The following is a 20,734-nucleotide window of genomic DNA, read 5'->3' on the forward strand; positions in this document are numbered from 1 at the left end:
TTCTATTTTAAGTATTTTCTTTTATTAATTAATTACTTAAATCATTTAATTAAATAATTACTTAACTTTAAAATTCAATTATTTTTCAAAATTATAAAACTATTTTATTAATTATCTTAGAATTTCAGAAGCTTTTGACTTTTAATTTTAAGTTATTATTTTTAAATATTAATTATTTTAAAATAGTTTTTATTATTTAAAATTTTAAAAATTCACAACTATTTAATTTCAAATCAAATTTTGGCGTGTAATACCTCGTATTTTTTAGAAAAATATGAAATTTTATTTAAAATTATTTTTAGTTATAAATTATTTTTTATGTATTATTTTCCTCACTACAGTATATTCAACTATTACTAGCGATTTTTTTTGTCGATAAACCTATCATTACCGGCAGTTTTAAAACCAACCAGCGGCTTTTTGGTGGTTGCAAAACCGCCGGTAAATCCGGCGTTGGAAACAGTTGCCAGCGGTGTTTTTCTGACGGTTTATTTCCCCTACAGCCTATACCACCGATTATTACCAGATTTATTACCGGGGACCTTTCCGACAGCATAGCCGATGGCTAACAGCCGGCGTGCGGTCGAAGAACCACCGGACAGCGTCGGTATACTGCCGGTAAAATACCGGCGGTATGTCGGTAGTCATCGCCGATGGCATTGCCGGCGTTAGACACCGCCGGTGTATCGCCGGACAACTGCCGGACAATGTCGGTAAATCGCTAGTAAATTTGTCGGTTAAAAGAAAATTTCAATATTATTTAAGTCCGGCGATAAAGCCGGCGGTTATATGACCGCCGCTAGTTTCGATGGCCTATACTTAAATAACTACTAGTTAGGCCGCCGGAATTAACCGACGGCCAAACTGCCGGCTAAACCACCGTTATTACCGGCGACTATACAATCGCCGATAACAGCTGAATTTCTTATAGTGCCTGATGTTTATTTTTCATATTATTTAATTATATTTAAATAATTATAATAATAATTATTTTGAAATTAAAATTATTTTCAAACCCTTTTTAAAACTTCATTTGGGTGACCAGTGGATTTCCCTTATATTTATTTATGATAAATTGATTTATTTTTAATACTATTTTTCAAAATTTATATATTTATAAGTATTTTAAATTATTTTAAAATTATTTATATTTTAAATCTCTAATTTTGAGCGATTCACTAATCGAGATTTTAAACATAGGCTATGTTCATGAATAACATTCATGGGGGAAAGTATTAGTGGATGGTTGAGTCTTAATCATTCACTAATTGCTTTGATAAGCATGCTTATTCTTATTTTTCATTGTATTTTGTATGTGTAAGATGCACAAGCACCTAGTTTAGGCTCTTCTAAATCTAATAACTTGGTGTATTTATTTATTTATGTACTTTCTGCATTGTTACCTTAAGGGTTAGTCTAAAACTCAGTTTTAAACTCATTTAACATAGTGACACCCTAAGGACAATAATTAAAGACCCGTCTAAAAAACTTAGAAAATTTCTAGGAGCTAGGATGAAGCCCTGATTGATATGAGAACTTATATATTTAAACTTATTGATATCCTAAACCTTTTAGAAATTTTTAAGAATTTTTAGAACTCTTTAGACCCCTTAATTAACAAACCTAATTTACCCGTTAATTAGTCCCTGAAAACTAATAAATCCATTTCAACTCAGAAAATTATCCATAATAGCTTGAACTACTAAGAATTTAGTCCTTAACCTTAAATAATTAGGGCTCCTTAGTTGGGCTTTAATTTGATCCTTAATTTAACTTTTATCAAAAATTACCTTTTCGCCCCTAATAGATAATTAAAAATTATTAAAATTTTAAAATTTTCTCCAAATACTTGAGAACATCTTCTTAGATCATTTCTGACCTTTGGAGGTGATTCCAATAAGTTTGGAGTTAATTTGGATTAAAATCCTAAAATTACTCCTAATTAAGCCATTTTGATAATTCATTAATTGCATAAATATTCTAAAATTCATATCTTAACCTAGAAAATCCAGATCCAGTAAACTCAAAGCCTAACTACTCTTTGTAATCCATAATATTTAACTAAAATGCTAGATCCCCCAAACCTAGCTCATTTCCCATAGTGACTTTTTGAACCCCCTCAGCCTAGCACGTAAGAGGATATGAGACTTTCCAAAATTGACTAATATAATTTAAACTTTAATTAACACTATCATAAATATTAAAATAAATCAATAAAGTAAATTAACTAAAATGGGTCATAATTCTCTAATATTTAAACTTTAAATAAGGTTTACTTTTCAGTCCTTCAATAAACCTGAACATTGGATAACTATAACGAACTACCCAGCTTAGCATCTATCCTAACCACACATGTCTCTACACACACATAGAATTATTTGCTAGGGCACCACTTCTAGACTTAGGCAAGGCTAGTGTTTACTTTTCTGTTGTGTGACGGACTTCTCGAGATTTTACTACATATTGTGAGTAAAATTAATATTGTGTTTGCTTACTTTTATTGTACTATGGGAATTAATTTGATTATTTTAGATTTACCCATCGATTAAGATTGATATTTTGATACTAATGATATTTTTTACAGGTGGTCATGCTCATGCAGCGCTAAATAAAGGGGGGTAATTATTATGATTTAAATACTAATAATGTCTTGTGCAAATGCTTCAAAAATTGTCCAGCCCTCCTAAATAAATGAGGGTTAAAAATCATAAATAATAACTGCTGTAGATGCTCCAGAGACTGTTTAGCCCTCAAAATAATTAAGAGTATGGCCAAGTGTGACTGTAATGAGTTATTTTTATTTTCATATAAACTACTTAGGAATTTTTATTAGGATAATCTTACATGAGAGTCTAGAATTTACTGCTTTCCATTAATGTAATCTTTTATAATATTTATTTGAGTTGTAAAAATATCCTTTGAGTTGGGATATCCTTATCTAACTAGAATTTCAAAAGAAGAATGCATCCATAAGAGGGAGAGTCTTCTTTCATTTAGAAGATCAAGTTCAAATGACTTTTAGATATTCAAAAAGAAAAGACAATACCCCTTAAAGGGGAGAATTATCTCTTTGTTTGGATATTCAAGCCACGACAAATCCAAGAAATATAAGGAAGAGATATCCAAGGAGTCCAAAGAGAGGAAATCCAAGAAGGTTGAAGAACTGAAGACCTAATATCTCACTCAAAGTCATTTGCATCATTCTAAGTTTAGAAATTCAGGTTATTAGCAGTGGTGCCCATTCACTTTTATTTTTTATAGATCCTGGTTTATAATTAAGGACAGTTGGCCTATGGATATTTAATTATTAATTTATTTAATTATTTTGATGTATTTTATTTATAAATGATTGCCTCTATGGTTGCTTGCTTTACTTAATTTATTGGTGACTTGCATGTCGCTTTTGTTTTAGCCTGAATCTTATTAGGCTCTCTAAGAACTAAAATCTTTTTTTTACTCATAACTAAAGTTTAATATCTAAGGTTTAATAATTTAGAAATCTAACAACCTAGAGAATTGCCAGAATTGTTTGGGATCTCATGCATATTATTGCATTTCTTCTCCCCCTTATTATGAGACACTTCCCCGCCTATGGGTAGAGTCCGAATAATCTGGCCTATGAGGATGAAGTGCCGGACCTAAAGAGGTATAGTCTCCTTCAAAAAATTATTTTATATAAGCCTATTTTTAAAATTCAAGCATTCATGATTTGGATATTCTCAAATAGTATATATTGTATTCAAAATAAATTTAATTAAAATTTAATTATATTAGTTATAGGGGCATTCATGCTACATAAGTACAATGTCACTTAGGAGCTCTCTAGATGTCGGCTTTAACTTCCAAAAACTAAACCACCTAGCTATCTTTCCTAAATAACTAGACAATATAGTTTTAAATCGATTAGGTGGTTAGCTGGCTCCCCAATCTAGACCTGGGTAAGTCCAAGTTTTGCACTGCATTAGTTAGGACATGGATGTTAGTATTGTACGTAGAGTACTAAACCCAATTTAAATTTAGGATTTAAGTCTACTACATTCGATCTCGTAGTAGGCCTCATTAGTAGGTAAGTTCCATTCTCCAGTGACTATGAATCTTGCCTATCCCGTCACATTGATGATGTCACCTCCATCTTTCTCTTATGTATGTGTCGATTGCTTGACTTCTTCTTTAGTTTTCTCCTTAGTACTTTAGTCCCTCTGGATGCTGATATGAACCATGCATATTGACTAAGTCAATTGGACCTTTCTTCCCCTTGATTATGAAATTTCTAGTCTCCACCCTTGTGTCAATCCTATTCGAAAGGATAATATAGGATCCTTAATCGAGAGTCTTCTTAGGCTTTGTCCTAAGATGTAATTAATCACAGAAGCTTGTACCCGTGGGAATTTGAATTCCACCATCAAATAAACCTCACTTCAAGCTGATGTATCGGGTGGGAGAAATTCATTATTTTGACTAGGTCGTATATATTACTATCGGGGTACGCTGGCGAGAGTTACTATCCTCAATGGTTAGTCGTATGTGCGATCTAATCTGTCCTTCCATTGACCCGTTTGCAAGGAGCGGAGGCCCGCGATCGTCTCTATCCCTTGGGGTGGTGCGGTCTTATACCTCTATGCACTCTGGTAGCATAGCAGTGTCCTTTCGAAGGTCCATATGCTCGATCTAATCCCTCTGAGAATATTAATCATATTTCAACCATCTTAGAATTTTTTTCCAGATCCCCTGATTACTTCTCTATGAATATCATTGATGTGGCTGAGTAATAGTGTGAATATCATTGATGATTCCTCTAATCATGTGTCAATTTCTTTAAATATTTCTCATGGTTCTCTTACCAATATACAAGTTTTAACAACTTTTATTAATGTCGTTAATGATCATATTGTTGATCATGCTAATGATCTTGATGGTATGAATACTTTCTTTGAAGAAGTTATTAGGGAATCTGAGAGTGCCTGCCATTCTAGTGATTTTGATGACCTAATGGAAGAATGGGAGATTAATTTTGGTTTTAAGGGGTGCTCTCTCAATGATATTAACAAATTGGGGGATATCAATCTTGCCAATGTTGTTAAAGATGATGGCCTTAGGGTTCCTACAAAGAAAAAGAAGAAAATTAAGAAAAATAGTGATTAATCACTATTCTAATGACATGAGAATCACTCGATCTATTTCTTCTTTTAATATTGGTGTTTATGTTTAGTTCCTTGATTTGGAATGTTAGAGGGGTTTGTAAACTTAATATTAGGCTTCGTATTCATAATTTATGTCAAACTCATAATATCAATTTTTGGCTCTTTTAGAACCCATAGATGATCCTTTTAAAATTTATCAAAGTCAATTTGGTTTTAATTCTTCTTATGCTAATTCAACTGGTAAGATTTGAATCTTTTGAAGAAGTCAAATGAATCTTATTGTTATGGGAGATTTTGGCCAAATTAATTATTCACTGTTGTGGACCTCCGAAGGAGCACCGCCATGCAAAGGGTTGGATTGATTTCAAATGGATTTGGGCTCTTAATGGGCCTAATGGGTCAAAATTGACCCATTAGGACTTGGGTTGACCAAGTCAAAGGTTGACTTGGTCAACTCAGTCCATCATGCCCAAGTCTGATCAAAATCAAGGTCAACAACTGTAGTTTCTCTATTTTTAATATTCCTATTATTAGCTCTATTATTTAAGCTAGTTATTATAAGGGTGGTAGAATTTAACTAATATGGCTAATCTAATGGCCCTTGATTTGTGGGTGAAAATTTCAACGCCATTTCTTATTGATATGAAAAAGTGGGGGTTCTCCTCCTAATTTAAATGCTATAGAGGAGTTTAATAATATGATTTTAAATTGCGATTTACCTGAAAATGGTTTTTTGGGTCTTAACTTTACTTGGTAAAACAATAGAATTTGGGAAAGACTTGATACATTGCTTTTAAATGGTGAATGGCTCTCTTGCTTCCCTAAATATGTGGTTGAAAATCTCAGCTATATCCTTCTCCTCTTCTTTTAAAGATTTATAAGGATAGTGATTTTGGTGCGAGCCCTTTTCATTTCAAACTATGTGTCTGAAATATCTTGATTTTATTTCTATTATAAAAGAGAATTAGGCCGCTCCTTTACCATATTTTCAGGGGGATAATGATATGATCCAGCTTGCTCTGAAGCTTAAAATGTTGATGTAAAATATTAGATATTGGAATAAATATAAATTTGGCAATATGTTTAATAACATTATTAATACTGACAAGGGGTGTCTTCTCTTGAAAACCAATTTGTTACTTCTAGTTGTATTGTTGATTGGGATCATATTTGTCCAGCTAAGGCTATTGCTATTAATCTCCAAATTTTTGAAGAAGAATACTGGAGATAAAAGTTGCCTCTAAACATATTTCTAAAGGAGATAAAAATTATAAGAATTTTCATGCTTTGGTGAATTCTAAAAAAGTAAAATCTTACATTATAGGATTAAGCTAAACTCTGGGGGTTGGTACAATGATCAACCCTAATCATTGATTATATTATCTATTTTTTTAAAGGGTTTTTTTTTCATATTTCTAAGCAAGTTAATCCTTTATCTAACCCTCTAATTATTCCTTTTATTTTTCGCATGTGGATAATCTTGCTATTACTGAGTTTCCTAATGATAGTGAGATCATCATTGCTATGATGACTATGAATAAGAACTACGTTGCAGGTCCGGATGGTTTTACTAATTTATTCTTTCAGTAATGTTGGGGTATAGTGAATTGAAGAAGGATCTTTGTAAGGTTATTTTAGCCTTTTTTAAAATGGCTTTAGTATTCCTAAATGCTTTACTTCTACTTTTATTATCTTAATTCCTAAAAAATTAATCATAATTTTTGGAATGATTTTAGACCTATTAGTTAGTGTACCACTTTTAATAAGCTTATCTCCAAAATTAAGGCAAATAGATTATACCACTTCCTAAAATTATTTCTCTCAATTAGATGAGTTTTATTAAATGTAGAAATATTACTGATAACATTTTGCTTACTCCAGAACTTTTTCATAAAATTAATAGAAAAGCGCATGGCCACAATCTGATTATAAAATTTGATATTTTTAAGGCTTATGATAACTTTAATTAATTAGAACTTTTTGTTTGATATCTTGAATCTTTCCAATTTTAATGATAAGGTTATTTAATTTACCTTTTTAAAAGTATAATTAAAATTTGTTGGTTTTCTTTTATCCTCATGGCAAATTAAATCCCATGATATTTTTAAAGGTACCCAAAGAATTAAGTGTGAAACCTCTTGAGTAAAAATAAGCTAACTCTTAAACATCAAGGTGCTTTTTGATTTAATGGTTGGAATTTCTATAAGAAACTCTGCAGTTAAGTGTGCTCATTCTAGAGTAATTTTAGGATGGGTGACCTACTATGAAGTTATACCAACAAGACAAAATCGTGAGGCTCTTAGGCCAAAGAGAATAATATCTTGATATTTAAGAATTTGTGCTACTACAAATGATATCAGAGTAGTATACCAGCTGGAAGATGGGAGCAAAGTGTTATATAAGACAAAGTACTATATAATAGGAGCCACCTTGAATCCTGTTTGGGACAAAGTGCTACATGATGGGAGCCACCACTTGAACTTGTAGAGGTAACCTCTAGAATCCTATATGTCTGGTAGATGATTCTGTGATATAGATACTTACGAGGATGTCAATTACTTAAGTGGGGGAGATTGTGAAACCCCTTAAGTAAAAGAAATCCAACTCTTAAACATAGAGGCGCCTTTTCGTATAATGGTTAGAATTTATGTAAGAAACTCCGTAGTTAAGCGTCATCATCCCAAAGTAATTCTAGGATGCATGGTTGACATACTAGAAAGTTACACCAATAAGATAAAACTATGAGACTCTTAAGCCAAAGCTGATAATATCTCGATAGTTAAGAGTTTGGCCTGTTACATTAAGTAAGGTGATCCCTGTTCAAAAAAGACAATAAATGTTTTTGGGGTTCCAATGATGTTTCAAAAAAAAAAAAATTCTCTGATCTAAATGGGGTGCTCGTATTGTCCCTCTTTTGGAGGTGGAATAGGTTGCAAGTCTATTTTTGACTTAATTAAAAGTTTCTTTTTTAAACTTTGGTGAAAACTTAGGAAGAATAATTCTTTGCGGGTTAAGTTTATGCATAAAAACATTGTAAGAATTTACATTATTCTTTTGCTTTCATTAAGCAAGGGCAATCCAAGGGTGGAAGAGGCTTTGTGACATTAAATGGGCTGATCAGCCTAGTATTTGATTGGGAATTTGTAATGGGTCTTCACTTTTTTGGCAGGATTATTAGTCTGGTGCAGGGTCTATTGATTCTTTTCTCAACACTCATTCTACCTTTTCTTTGAAAGTTTCTTGGTTTATTAATGATAGTAATTGGTCAACTAATCATCTCCTAGATTTTATCCTCAAAGTTTAGTTGACTATATTTGTACAATCCCCATTAATGTGGATTATAATGATCAAATTTTGTTTAACTTGCCTGATAATATTGAGTTTAGTCTTCATAAGTCTTGGCATTTTTTTTAGAAGTAAAAATGAGTCCCTCATAAATTTGGTAAAATTTGTAATTCTTCTTTCCCTCTTAAATCATCCTTATTAAATTGGATAATATTAAAAGGATTTGTTCTAGTTGATATTAGGCTTAAAAAAGTGTTAATTAGGTTTCCAAATGTAAGTGTTATTTCAGCTCTGAAATTATTACCATGTGTTTTTTCATGGCCATGTGGCTGGTAAAGTTTGGATTGCCTTGGAAAATGATTTACATATTAATATTGGCTTTAATGTTAACAATGTTGTTAAAATTTTAAATGAATGGTTTCAAAATAATTTTAAAAGGCAATCCTTTAGTTGTTTTTTAGCTTCATTGGGAGGAAAGAAATAATTGCAAGCATAAGGGTATTAAGATATGTTATGAAAGGGTTATTAGCCTCTTGGTTTTAAAAATTCAGCAACTTTATATGGCTATTGTCTTAAATATCAATTATTTTTGTTGGAGAAATGACTGGTTATCCTATTTTAACATTAGTTATTAGGGTGCTTGTACTATTTCTTCTCCTATGGTTGTGAATTGGACTAAGCTTGTTGTGTGGCAGCTTAAGCTCAACATTCATGGTGTTTTGATGAAGTCTTGATGTGGGTTTTGGTGGCCTTATTTGTGATCACAATGGTAAATTGATCTCTGGCTTTGCCTCTTATCACCCTACTATTGATGCCTTAATTGCGACCATCTTTACCCTATACAATGGTTTAAGGGAGTGTCACTCCCTTAACTTTCAATCCTTATGGATTGAATTTGATTATGTGGGCTTAATTTCTATTATCAAGGATAATAAATGTGTGAACTCTAACATTTTTTACTTATTTCAGAAATTTAAGGATTTATTATGCAAGATTGATTATAGTTGGTACTCTCTCAGGTGTTTTGGCATCTTGCTTCGTCTTATTTTCATGGGTGCTTTTGTCTGATTACAAGTTGGTTGTCTGCTGGATTGCAGCTTGTTTCATTTTTTCTGCTTTAGTGCCTCAATCGTCTGCTTGGATATAGGTTTTTGTTTCATGTTTTTTTTTTCTGTTATCTTTTGTGCTGTGTTCTGCAAATCTATGTTCTCTGCTCACGTGTTCTTTTGTAGTGTGAAGCATTCCTATTTCTCTTTGTAGCTATACCTTTTTGAGTTACGGGCTCCTACTCCTCCTTTTTGGTTGTGCTGATGCTGCACTACAGGAAAAATGTCGATTACCGGCGATTCTAACCGGCGGTTTATTAACCGCCGGTGTTAACGGCTGTTTAGCCGGCGGTTTCGCCGTCAGCTTTTACCGGCGGCCTACCGGTGGATTTGTTCTGTAAAGCCGTCAGTACCAGCGACGGTCTAAAAACCGCCGGACGTCAATATAACCCGGCGGTTTAATGGCGGCTGAGCCGCCGCTGATAAGTTATAATGGTACCGGCGGTCCGGACCGTCGGAAGACCGCCGGTAAATGCCCTAAAACAAACAGACCCGCAACTCGCATTTCATTTTTATTCTCTCCTTCTCTCTCTCTCTCTCGTTTCGGTCGCTCTCCCGTCGCCTCCGCCCGCATCGCTGAATCGTGCTCCGTTTGTCGCTGCCAACGAAGTAACTCGGACCGCCGACCCCACACCGGCCGCCTCTCGCTCGGTCAACCTTTGCTGTCACTTGCCGCCGTCGATCTCTCTCCGAATCTCACGCCGCCGGCTGCCCTAGGTTTCCTATGAGTTGAACAAAAATCAGTAATTTAAGGTATTCTTTAACGTTTTTCTTTGATTATTTGTTCTCACTAGACATTTGTAAGAGTTTTTAATATTTTGGATGATTTGGATAGTAATTTCGAGATATGCAAGAGGTAATGTTGTAATCATTTGGGTAGATCTAAATTTTCTATTTATTAAGTGTTAATTTAGTAATGATAGATCTAATTTGTTGATTGTGACTTTGGGTTAGAGGAAGATAGGAAGAGAGAGATTGAGAGAGAGAAAAGAGAGGGAGAGGGAGAGATAAAAGAGAGGGAGAGATAAAAGAGAGAGAGAGAGAGAGAGAGAGAGAAAAAGAGTGATATATAGATAGAGAGATATATGAGAGAGCAAGAGCGAGGGAGAGAGAGAGAAAAGAGAGGGAGAGTGAGAGAGAAAAGAGAGGGAGAGGAGAGAGAGAGAAAGAGAGGAGGGAGAGAGAGAACAAAGAGCTTAGCATTGAGATGAGAGAGAGGGAGTGAGAGAGAACAAGAGAGATAGATAGATAGCAAGTGTTATGAGAGAGAGAGAGGGAGAGTGAGAGAGAGAGAGAGAGAAAAGGAGCAGAGGGAGAGAGAACAGAGAGGGAGAGGTGAGAAGAGAGTGAGAGGGAGAGAGAAGAAGAGAAGAAGAGAGAGAGAGAGAGAGAAAGAGAGAGAGAAGAAGAGAGAGAGAGAGAGCGTTAGTTAGAGAGAAAGAGAGAGGGGTAGAGAGAGCGAGATTGAAACGAGAATATATGTGAAAAGTTTGGAGTGCTCCTATGGTACATAAGATTAGATAGAGTTGCCTTATTTTTGATTTGGTCGTATAATTGTTAGATTTGATACATGTTAAGAAGTTGTAGGAATCAAATGACTTTAATTTATTCTTTAGATGCATGTAAACGAGTTTAATTCATGTAGTTTGATAGTTGATGTAGATGATTAGTTTGTGTTGATTTGATACATGCCATGTGGTGGGATAAAGAATTGATATTGTTGTTGTTGTTGTTGATAGTTGATGTAGATGGTTAGTTTGGTCCGCTAAGTAGCCCTATATGATCACACATAAGATAGATGCGTAGATATGATAGTTTGGTCCGCTTGTAGCCCTATGGGAATCACACAAGCTATTATAAAGCAACTTTCTTGGGTTAATGCCTTTTGCTCTGGAAATCAATTTCATTGAAAAATTAAACTATTGAGTAAATCCACTCATTCCACCTAAATTATAACACGTTTCTCACATGCATGTATTCTAATAAATGTTTTGATAACTATGTAGGGTGACGTTTGCTTCAACGTCCAAATGACTATCCAAGAAGAGAGATATTAGATGTATAACAGATTGTTGCTGGGTCGAAAAGGATTGACAGTTGAATTTATAGAGGGAGTTGAAACTTTCATTCAAGTTGCATCTCAACTGCCTTCCTTTCAATATGATAAAATTTATAACCGCCAAAAAACCACCGATAAAATTTATAACCGCTGGTTTTTACTTCCTAACCGCCGGAAAAAATCGCCGGTATTTGGCATTTTTCCTATAGTGCTGGTTCTAGGATTTGCAACTTTTGCAGGATGATGATATGGAAGGTTCTCTATCAATCTATTAGTTTTGGGTTTTGGCTCCAAGTTACAATTTTTGTAGGATGAAGGTTCTGGAAGTTTTGCAGTGGATCTACTGGTTCTGAATGTTGGCTTTTGGCCACTCTAATATTTTTTTAAGTTTTTTGCTGCTTGTACTTAGCTGAGATCTTTGGCTCATAGATTTTCTTTTATTTTTGATGTAGCTCTTATGAGCATTTGTAGGCTATTGATCTCCTTTAAGGATTTATAATTATAATTATAATTTTAATTAACGTATAAGCCCATCTATATATATATATATATATTGAACTTCTTAGAATGTACAAAGTTTGTTTATTTCTTTATACAATCGAAACTCCTCCAACGGTCACTTTATTCCTTCCAACCGTCGGCACCAAAGTAACCACCACCCAATCATCACCATCAGCACCAATTTCCTCTATGAACTGCGTTATCCCAATCTGTAGCTTTGTTGCCATATTTATCCTTTCATTTGCTCTCCTCTCCATATGAATAAAACACCCAGCTTCAACACGTCCACCTCCCACTCTACCAACATAAACCTTAAACCACACATGATCTCTCCCATCCAACTCAATATCACTAACAACAAGCTTCTCCCCTTTCGCCCCCACCTTCCTTCCAACATGAACACTCACTTGCGAGCTCAACACTAATGGAAACTTCACCTCCCCCTTCCAGCTATCATCCTCGCCCATAGCCACCGCCACACCTTCACTCCCCACTTCTTCCACCACCGTCTTTAAATTCATCCACGGCAACGGAACTTGCTCATACACATACCCAAGCTTTCGCGTATCAATAACGTCCCGCACCATTATGCGTACAAGCTGCATATTCTCATCCCAAAAGAGAAACGAAGCTTCAAGAAAGTCCTTGTCGTTAAAAACCTTGCTTCCGTTCCCTGGAATGCTCTCCCATATTGCCCATAACCTGTCTATGTTTGCGTGGTGGGCGAAGAAGATGGGATCTCGGGCGGCTCTGGTCACAATTGACATGTCGGAGCTAGTGAACTGGTGGACGGAACTATGAGGTGAACTTTCAATGGCTCCGCCGCCAGGGAAGGAGTTATCGCCGGCGCGGTACGGGCTACCGTAGAAGAGGGAGCTGGAGTTGAATCCGGCGATGAATTGGCGGTGCATGACCTGAAGATTGCATTGTCTTTGCATTGGGAGGGATTCGACAGTGTTATTTCCCTCGCAGCCGCCGAGGTCTATGAACTTGAGGCCGATGAGGTAACGAGTGGGATTGGAGAGGGAGGAAGAATTGTCTCGATAGATGGGTGGAATGCTCATGCCGGAAGGGTCGTCCCAGTTCCAAAATGGGAGGGCGAAAGAAGTGTCGTTGATGAGCTTGCCCAAGATTCGCTCGTAGAAGTAGAGGTAGGCTCGGTGCCATGTGAAAAAATGCCAGGAGCCATGGATCTGTTAGAACAACATCAAAATTTTTTGTTAGCATTTTTTTTTATCCAACAACAACACAGTGATTTAATGTGCAAGTCTGTGTTTTTTTTATTTTTGGATCGGGGTATCCATCTGTTGTCATCTTTGAAAGAATGCTTGGCAGCGTGACGAATCCTCGGCTGGCTGACTTAAAAGGGCACCCACCCCAGAAATCTCTTGACCCACACTTGATTGGGCCGTCTTAAAGAGACGCTGCAGTTAGAGAGGAACCGAGCATGGGTTGGGGGGTTCACAACTGTACTCGCCCACCAACCAAACTAAACAACGTGGGTAAGTTAGTGCTTTAATATAGGGGTTTAAGTGAGTAAAACATATACGTAAGCCGACTTGAGTTTCGCTCGATAAATAGCTCATAAATTGAACTATATGAGAAAATGTGCTAAGCATAAACTAGCCTTGACTCAACTCGTTTGCTCATGATCCGACTCGTTTAAAGGATATTAATATAAAATTCAATTAAAACATATTAGCATTCAAGAGTTTAAATTTAAGGTTATTAACATTATTTTAAAATTATGTTTCAATTTCTTATATCAAATTATTTTTTATTATTGATATTCTAATTTCTCATTCTTTTTATAATTTCATGATAGTAGTTATTTGAATCGAAACTATTTTTCCTTTTACATCATAAACAAACCAGCTCGTGAATTTAAACTCATAGAGTTAAACTCGAACTTCATTAGACAATCAAGCTCAAGCTCAAGTTAGAGTTGACTTGAACCCAGCTCGACTCGTTCACACCCCTCCTTCGAGCTTCGTTTGAGATGGCTTTCTCCTTGCTTGATAAAGTGGCTTTCTAGTGTACTACAAAATCACTTTAAGAAGTAATAAGAAAATAGTCCCAATTATTCTATGCGGACACTAGATGGTAGAACCGTCCGGTTAAGCGCTTGGTATCGAGCGTGGTACATTTTTGAGGTGACGTGGAGTATTTTTATTAGTCTCCGGACGCCCTCCGGACTCCGCTCAGAATAATAAATCCCCAAATGAAGCCGTAATCTCATAAAAATCTCATTTATTTATTGCATTAAGAAAAAGAAATATCCTATTCTTATGAAAAATATTCAACTGTCTTAAAAAAAAGGAAAAAAAATGGGGAATCGTTGTTTTTTATTTCAATCAGCATCATAAGAAATGGATTTATAGGAATTCATGTCTTCTTCGTAAATGCTACCGAAGGAGTCCAATACCAAAAGTTGCTGCCGACGATCAACTTTAAGATAAAATGCCATATGTGCATGCATGGCTGGTTGGCTTAGGAAATGTCAAAAAATTTTGAATTTGATGTGTGATTTATATTTTCTTACACAATTTTTAAAAGTTATATTTTGATCCATTATCTAAGATTCCATTTCGGGTGATTTTTATACTGTTTTTTAAAATAATTTTTTTAATTTTTATATAAAAATTTATTTAAAAAAAAGTAAGACAGCTATCCAAACGAAGTCAAATGTGATTCTCATCTAAAATTATATCAGAATAAGATAGACTTCCAAGTTATTAAATTTATATTGAAATTAATACAAATCAAAATAGCATAAGAGTATATTACTAATCATATGTTAATTCCTGCATTAAAAAAATCAAATTAGATTTAAAATTATTTAATTGTGAGCTTTCAACTAAAAATTTTCCTATGCCAGATGCCTGAATTTAATAAATTTTGCAGAGAAGAATAAGCACCTCAAACGAGATATTTAGGCCGAGCTGGCGGTGGCTGCCGGAGCAATAAGCGCAGTGAGTATTCGCCTGTTGGACAAAATTCCATGGATGATTATCCGGCAATGCCCGCATAAGGGCGGTGGCTCGCTCGTACTTCTGGGCCTCTTCCGTGTCAAGAGCATGGGCGGGCCGACGAACTCGAAGCGGCGAGGATTGAGGTTGCAGTTTGAAATCGACGATCTTTTTGGGACTCCGGTCTTGGCAACATTTCAGCTCCGGCATAAGATTCAAACAGTTGTTCGGGTCTGTGCTCACGGGTTTTGATCGGGCCGGGAACCCGAACTGCATCAACAGCAGCGCCATGGCCACCGCTGCATGAGTAATTGTAACCCATGACGAAGCCATGATAATCAAGCTTCGATCAGTAGGAGCTCTGTAGCTTCGGAGGAAAAATCATTTCTTTATATATAAGAAGCAGCCGTTGCTTCAAAAGCTTGAGAATTTCGAGAAGAAGAAATACGCGCGATTCCAGCTGTGTAATTTTGTCGCCAGTTTATCTCGATTATTGAAGCTCTATATATGGCTCCATTTGTCATGTCTGATCGAACCAAGAGATAAAGCAATGAGTAGTTTTCACAAATGAATAAAAAACAGAAGAAAATAGAAAAGTAGAACTCTGTAAATCCTGAAAGGTATTCGTTGACAATTTCAGGATTGGATTACAGGCAACAGTGACTAAGGCCATATTTTATGAATCATTTACGAAGAGGAAAGGGCTGGAGACATTTCTACATAGGTAATTGAAGGCCGGCTACGTAGAAAGTAGCTTTAATATATCACTTTGAAACGGTTCAACACAATAAAAAAAGGGAAGTTATGCTGGGTTAGATGTCAAAGGTCAAGTTTTTAGGGACATTTGGGCATATTAAAGCAAATTTATACACATGTAAGCATCAAATACAAGACCTCTTGAAGATCAGTCACAGCAATTAACCATTAGGTTTAAAAAATCTTCTTTTTTTTTTTAGTTTTTTTTTCACGCAAGCTAGATTCCTGAGCATTGGAACCTTATCCCAGAACAATCGGAGCTTTTGGCTGCCGCCCTTCATTAGGACGCTGAAACCGACGCCATTGATGCCACTTGCGAGCATCTCCATGCCATGCCTCATTCCCTAGCTCCATGTGCGTCTCCTTACATTAGTCTCAAGGTCTCTAAAGTCGCAAGGCCAAGTCGTCATCCCGAGCGCAGGAGAATTTATCGTGGTTGGTGGTTCCTCTTCCTTCCATGTTCCAGCATGCTCTGCTACTGATCGGATAGGGCGGCGCCGTTTATAAGACGACGTTTTGCATTACCATTTCATTGGTTTCATTGGTGTTATGCAGAGGTTCCTCCTGTACTATTGACATCTCTTCTTTGCATTGAAGCATGCATTTATCTCTAGGGGTGTAAGTGAACCGAGGCCGCTCGAGCTCGACTCAAGCTTGCGAGCTGAGCTTATACAGCCAGGAGCTCGAGCTCGAGCTCAATCTCGAGCTCGTTTATTAAACGAGTTAGAGTTCAAGCTCAAACTCGGCTTAGCTGGTAAGCTCGCGTGCCGGCTCGAACTACCACTAATACTTTTAAATAACATTTATTTTATTTAAATTTTAGTAGTTAAAAAAAATTAATAATAAATACTGATGGTTAGCTAGATGTACATTTGCATGCTTTGTCAAATATCGTGCAAGCCGGTCAGTGGCTGTTGTCTTTTTTCATCTTCAAGAACAACACGCTGTTCGGCCTCATCTTGATGTTTTCTTGTACATTAGAACGAATTTGTCATAATTTTGCCTGATCCGGGATTCTAACCCTCCCGTTTCCACATCTCACCGGTTGCGAGCAGAGGTTCTGATTCTCCTTCAGTTCGTCTCCCTCCCTCGCTCGGCTAGGTATTTTTCTCTCCATTTTACCTTATGTTTTTCATCTTCAAGAATAGCACGCTGTTCAACATCCTCTTGATGTTTTCTTGTACATTAGAACGAATTTTTTGTATTTTTGCCCGATACGGGATTCTTACCCTCACGCATCCACATCTCCCGCCTTCTGGGAGGAAGCTCTTGAACGAAGCTTTGCGCCCAAAGCAGAATGATAGATTTTGATGTTTAATCTGAATGAAAACCAGGAATGTATAGACAATTTGGATGAAAGAATAGATTTTCAAATGTTGAATGAAAACCAAATGCATATCTGTATTGACTGATTTTCTTCCCAAATTTTTATATATTTGTATTAGTTGATTATTGCAGTTAATTGGAATATCTAAATGAAAACCAGCGAATGCATATGAGTTCAAATAGATGTTATTGCAGTTATTTGATCTTTAATCTGAATGTAAACTAGTGAATGCATATCTGTATTAGATGTTGAATACAAATTTGTATTTGTTTTGTTATTGCAGTTATTTGGAATATCGGAGATGAGTTCGAGCCGCTCGACTCCCTCAACGAGAAGCCTAAACAATGCGATCTATTGTCATTTTAATCTGCAATGCCAAATCTATACTTGCTACAAAGCTAATAATCGCGGAAGAAAATTCTATAGATGCCCCCGAAATAGATCGAAAGATGATTGTAGATATTTTAAGTGGATTGATGAAGAAAATGATGAACTACAAGATCTGAATCACTTAAGTAATGGAAAAGCTTCAGAAGATCATTCCAAGCAAGCAGATTCAGTTACATATGAGTTGCTTCAAATTAAATTCTTATTAGTTATCCTTATTTTACTTGTTGTTGTTGTTGCCGTCAATTCGCTATCGAAGTCTTGTAATTGCAAATGAATGTAACTTTGAATCTTACAAAGAAACACTAATGTACTTGATTTTGTTATTAAATATAAAAGTAGAGCTTCTGTTGTGAATTGTAAGTTATATTCCTGTTTTAATTCTATATCATCTGTTCTTCAACGTAAGTGTATGAGATCCTGTTGTGCTTCTGTTGTGCAACTGTAATTCAACGTAAATATAAAAGTAGAGCTTCTATTGTGTAACTGTACTTCAACGTAAGTGTATGAGATCCAGTCAGAAGACAAAAAATAGAGCACAAAATATGTATTGCTCTTAATATTGTTATCCATACAAATGACAAAAAACCATAGCACAAAAGCTGTATTTCTCTTAGTTTTGATATCCAAAAAAAAAAACATAGCACAAAATCTTTATCCAAAAAATGCAGAACTAAATGTTGGTCTAATCCAACACAAAGCAAAATCAGAAATCCAAAAATCTGTATCCAATACAACCAAAACTAAATGTTGGTCTAATCCAACACAAAGCAAAATCCAATAAAAGCAGAACTAAATGCTGTGATCCAACGTGAAATTAGAACTATAATGTGGACGGCGTATATCCAATCTCGTCACCTTCCCCATTTAATGGATTTTTGCAGGTACTTCTATGATGGCCGCTTAAATTACAACGACTACACCTGTGTCCAAGTTTCGTTTTCTTCCCTGTTTCTAAGAAATTTTAAAATGCTCTTTCCTCGTTGTGATGTCCCTTATGTATTCTTCCACATGAGGAACTAGTTGACCTCTCCAAGAGGAGGAAATTACTTTTCTTTGAGATCGTTGTTCCATAATCTTGGCCCTAATCATGTCGACCAAATCAACGACTGACTTATTTCTAGCTTCTTCAACACAAGCATTAAATGATTCTGACATGTTGTTTGTGTTGGAATGATTTTTAATGTGCTCTGAAAATGTGGCATTGGACCACTTGCATGACAAAGAATTCAAGTACGCATATACTTGTGGATTAATTTTGAAGATCTCCTCAAGTTTCATATGCCAAACATTTAGGTTATAAGTGTTTGATGCCGTCCAAACCAAATTTTGAAGCTCGATGCCATCTTCGCAATGAAATAATTTTTTAATATTCTTCCACAAGTGTCTCATACACACTCTATGCTCAGCATTTGGAAAAATAAGTTTTATAGCTTCGGCTAGCCCCTTCTCCATGTCGGCATGAAGGCTAAATGTTCAATTTCACCGCCAAAACTTTCAGACAAGTTCCTCATGAACCACTCCCATAATTTCTTAGATTCTGATTCAGCAACAGCATATGCGATTGTGTACAAACCATTGTTTCCATCCAAGTAATTTGCGGATAGCAATACACCAAGATACTTCGATTTGAGGTGACAAGCATCAAGCCCAATTAAGAATCTACATCCAGCCATGAAACCTTCAATACATACTTTGAAGCTAACAAAGAAAATCTTAAATGCATTTTCTTTGCTTTCACACATGTATGTAACGTGAGATCCAGGATTCCTGTTAATTAACTCTGACCTTAGCATAGGCACCCACGTGTATTTATCGTCGACAGAACCAAACATTACATCTCTTGCTAACTCTCTTGATCTCTAAATTTTCATATATGGCAATGATAACCCGTAAGTTGTCTCCAAGTTATTGCTAATATCTTTTGGTGTGATAACAGGATTCCTCTTGACAATGTCCTTGATTTCTTGAGCCACCCAACTAGTTGTAGCTTGCTAATTTTCTGCTCTATTGACCACATGGCATAAATGTGTTGATTCCATTTTTCTAACTTCAAAGGAGTGACCATCACGACACAATGATGCACGTACTCTCCATGGACAACCTCTGTATGCGCAAGTAACTATAACTCTAGATTTGTCACTCGCCTTAATTTTTATAGCATAATTCTTAAAAATTGCATCAGATCGTACTGCTTGCTTCAAACTCTAGGCATTCTCAAACCGTGAGGGCATTTTGAAACAGTGAACCAACACATAGACTGTTTGCCTCATCAATTTGGGGTATAAAGAAATCATCGCACAGATCATCTACAACAATATCATTATCTTCTCCAATTTCAGTTAACTGTTTGTCTAGCTACTTCAATTTGATTGTTTTGTGATTGGAAGATATCTTCTTCTTGATATTTCATTGCAACCGTCACCTCAATTCTATTCCTTTCATAAGCATGTCAGCTACATCTGCATCAGTTGAAATCAATTTATAATTCTTCGGTGACGTCCCATTAACATGATAGTGTAAGTCAAAAGGTTGACTGCGAATCCAATGGCAAAGTGCTTGAACTCGTTCTTTTAACAAAATTAAATTGATTTCATCTATGTGAAGCTTTAAGGTTTTCTGCTTTCCACCCACATACTTTGTTCGACTCTAGCCATGCACATCAATCCAATATCCACCAAATTTTAGGATAATGAAGCAGAAATTACTTATATCCATCTCTGTTTATGTGAATAAATAGTGATTTAGTAACAATCTAAAAAATGGAATAAATGGATTAGAATGTAGACGCCATTACCAGAAATATGCATCTCCGTTTGTCGCAGAAAATATTAGTTGTACTGTTGTATTAGATGTCGGAGAGCTTGAAGCAACAGTTTTGTCGAAGAATCTTTCAAAATGATAAACCTGAGATGAAAAATTAGTTTTTCAAATTGATGCAAAAATTTATTTTTTTCAATTTGATGAACCCAAAACGAGTCGTTTTTCTTCTCTAAGCAACAGAAATTTATATAATACATAGAATCAATCTCTGTTTTGGGTAAAGCTGCGCGTTGCTTTCGTTTTTCAAAGAATGATAGCATCTCTGTTTTTCTTCTCTAAGCAACAATGGAAGATTAGATTTTTCAAAACTTTGCACCTGAGAGCCTTTCACGCGGAAGAAAAATGCGTCTTTTAACAACGCGTCATTGAAGCAGAGCGTA

General features: G+C 35.6%; 1 protein-coding gene across 1 annotated transcript; it reads right to left on the reverse strand.

Annotated features, from left to right (window-relative positions):
* Positions 1–12,181: 12,181 nt before the first annotated feature.
* Positions 12,182–15,394, reverse strand: LOC110103175 (polyphenol oxidase A1, chloroplastic-like). The gene is made up of 2 exons (XM_020831779.2): positions 15,011–15,394; positions 12,182–13,285 (listed from the first exon to the last, which is right to left on the reverse strand). Exons 1-2 carry the CDS (start codon positions 15,392–15,394, stop codon positions 12,182–12,184), a joined length of 1,488 nt encoding a protein of 495 aa, XP_020687438.2.
* Between the last annotated feature and the right edge of the window lie 5,340 nt (positions 15,395–20,734).

This window comes from Dendrobium catenatum, unplaced genomic scaffold (assembly GCF_001605985.2).
Source record: "Dendrobium catenatum unplaced genomic scaffold, ASM160598v2 fragScaff_scaffold_465, whole genome shotgun sequence".
Taxonomy (NCBI): Eukaryota; Viridiplantae; Streptophyta; class Magnoliopsida; order Asparagales; family Orchidaceae; genus Dendrobium; species Dendrobium catenatum.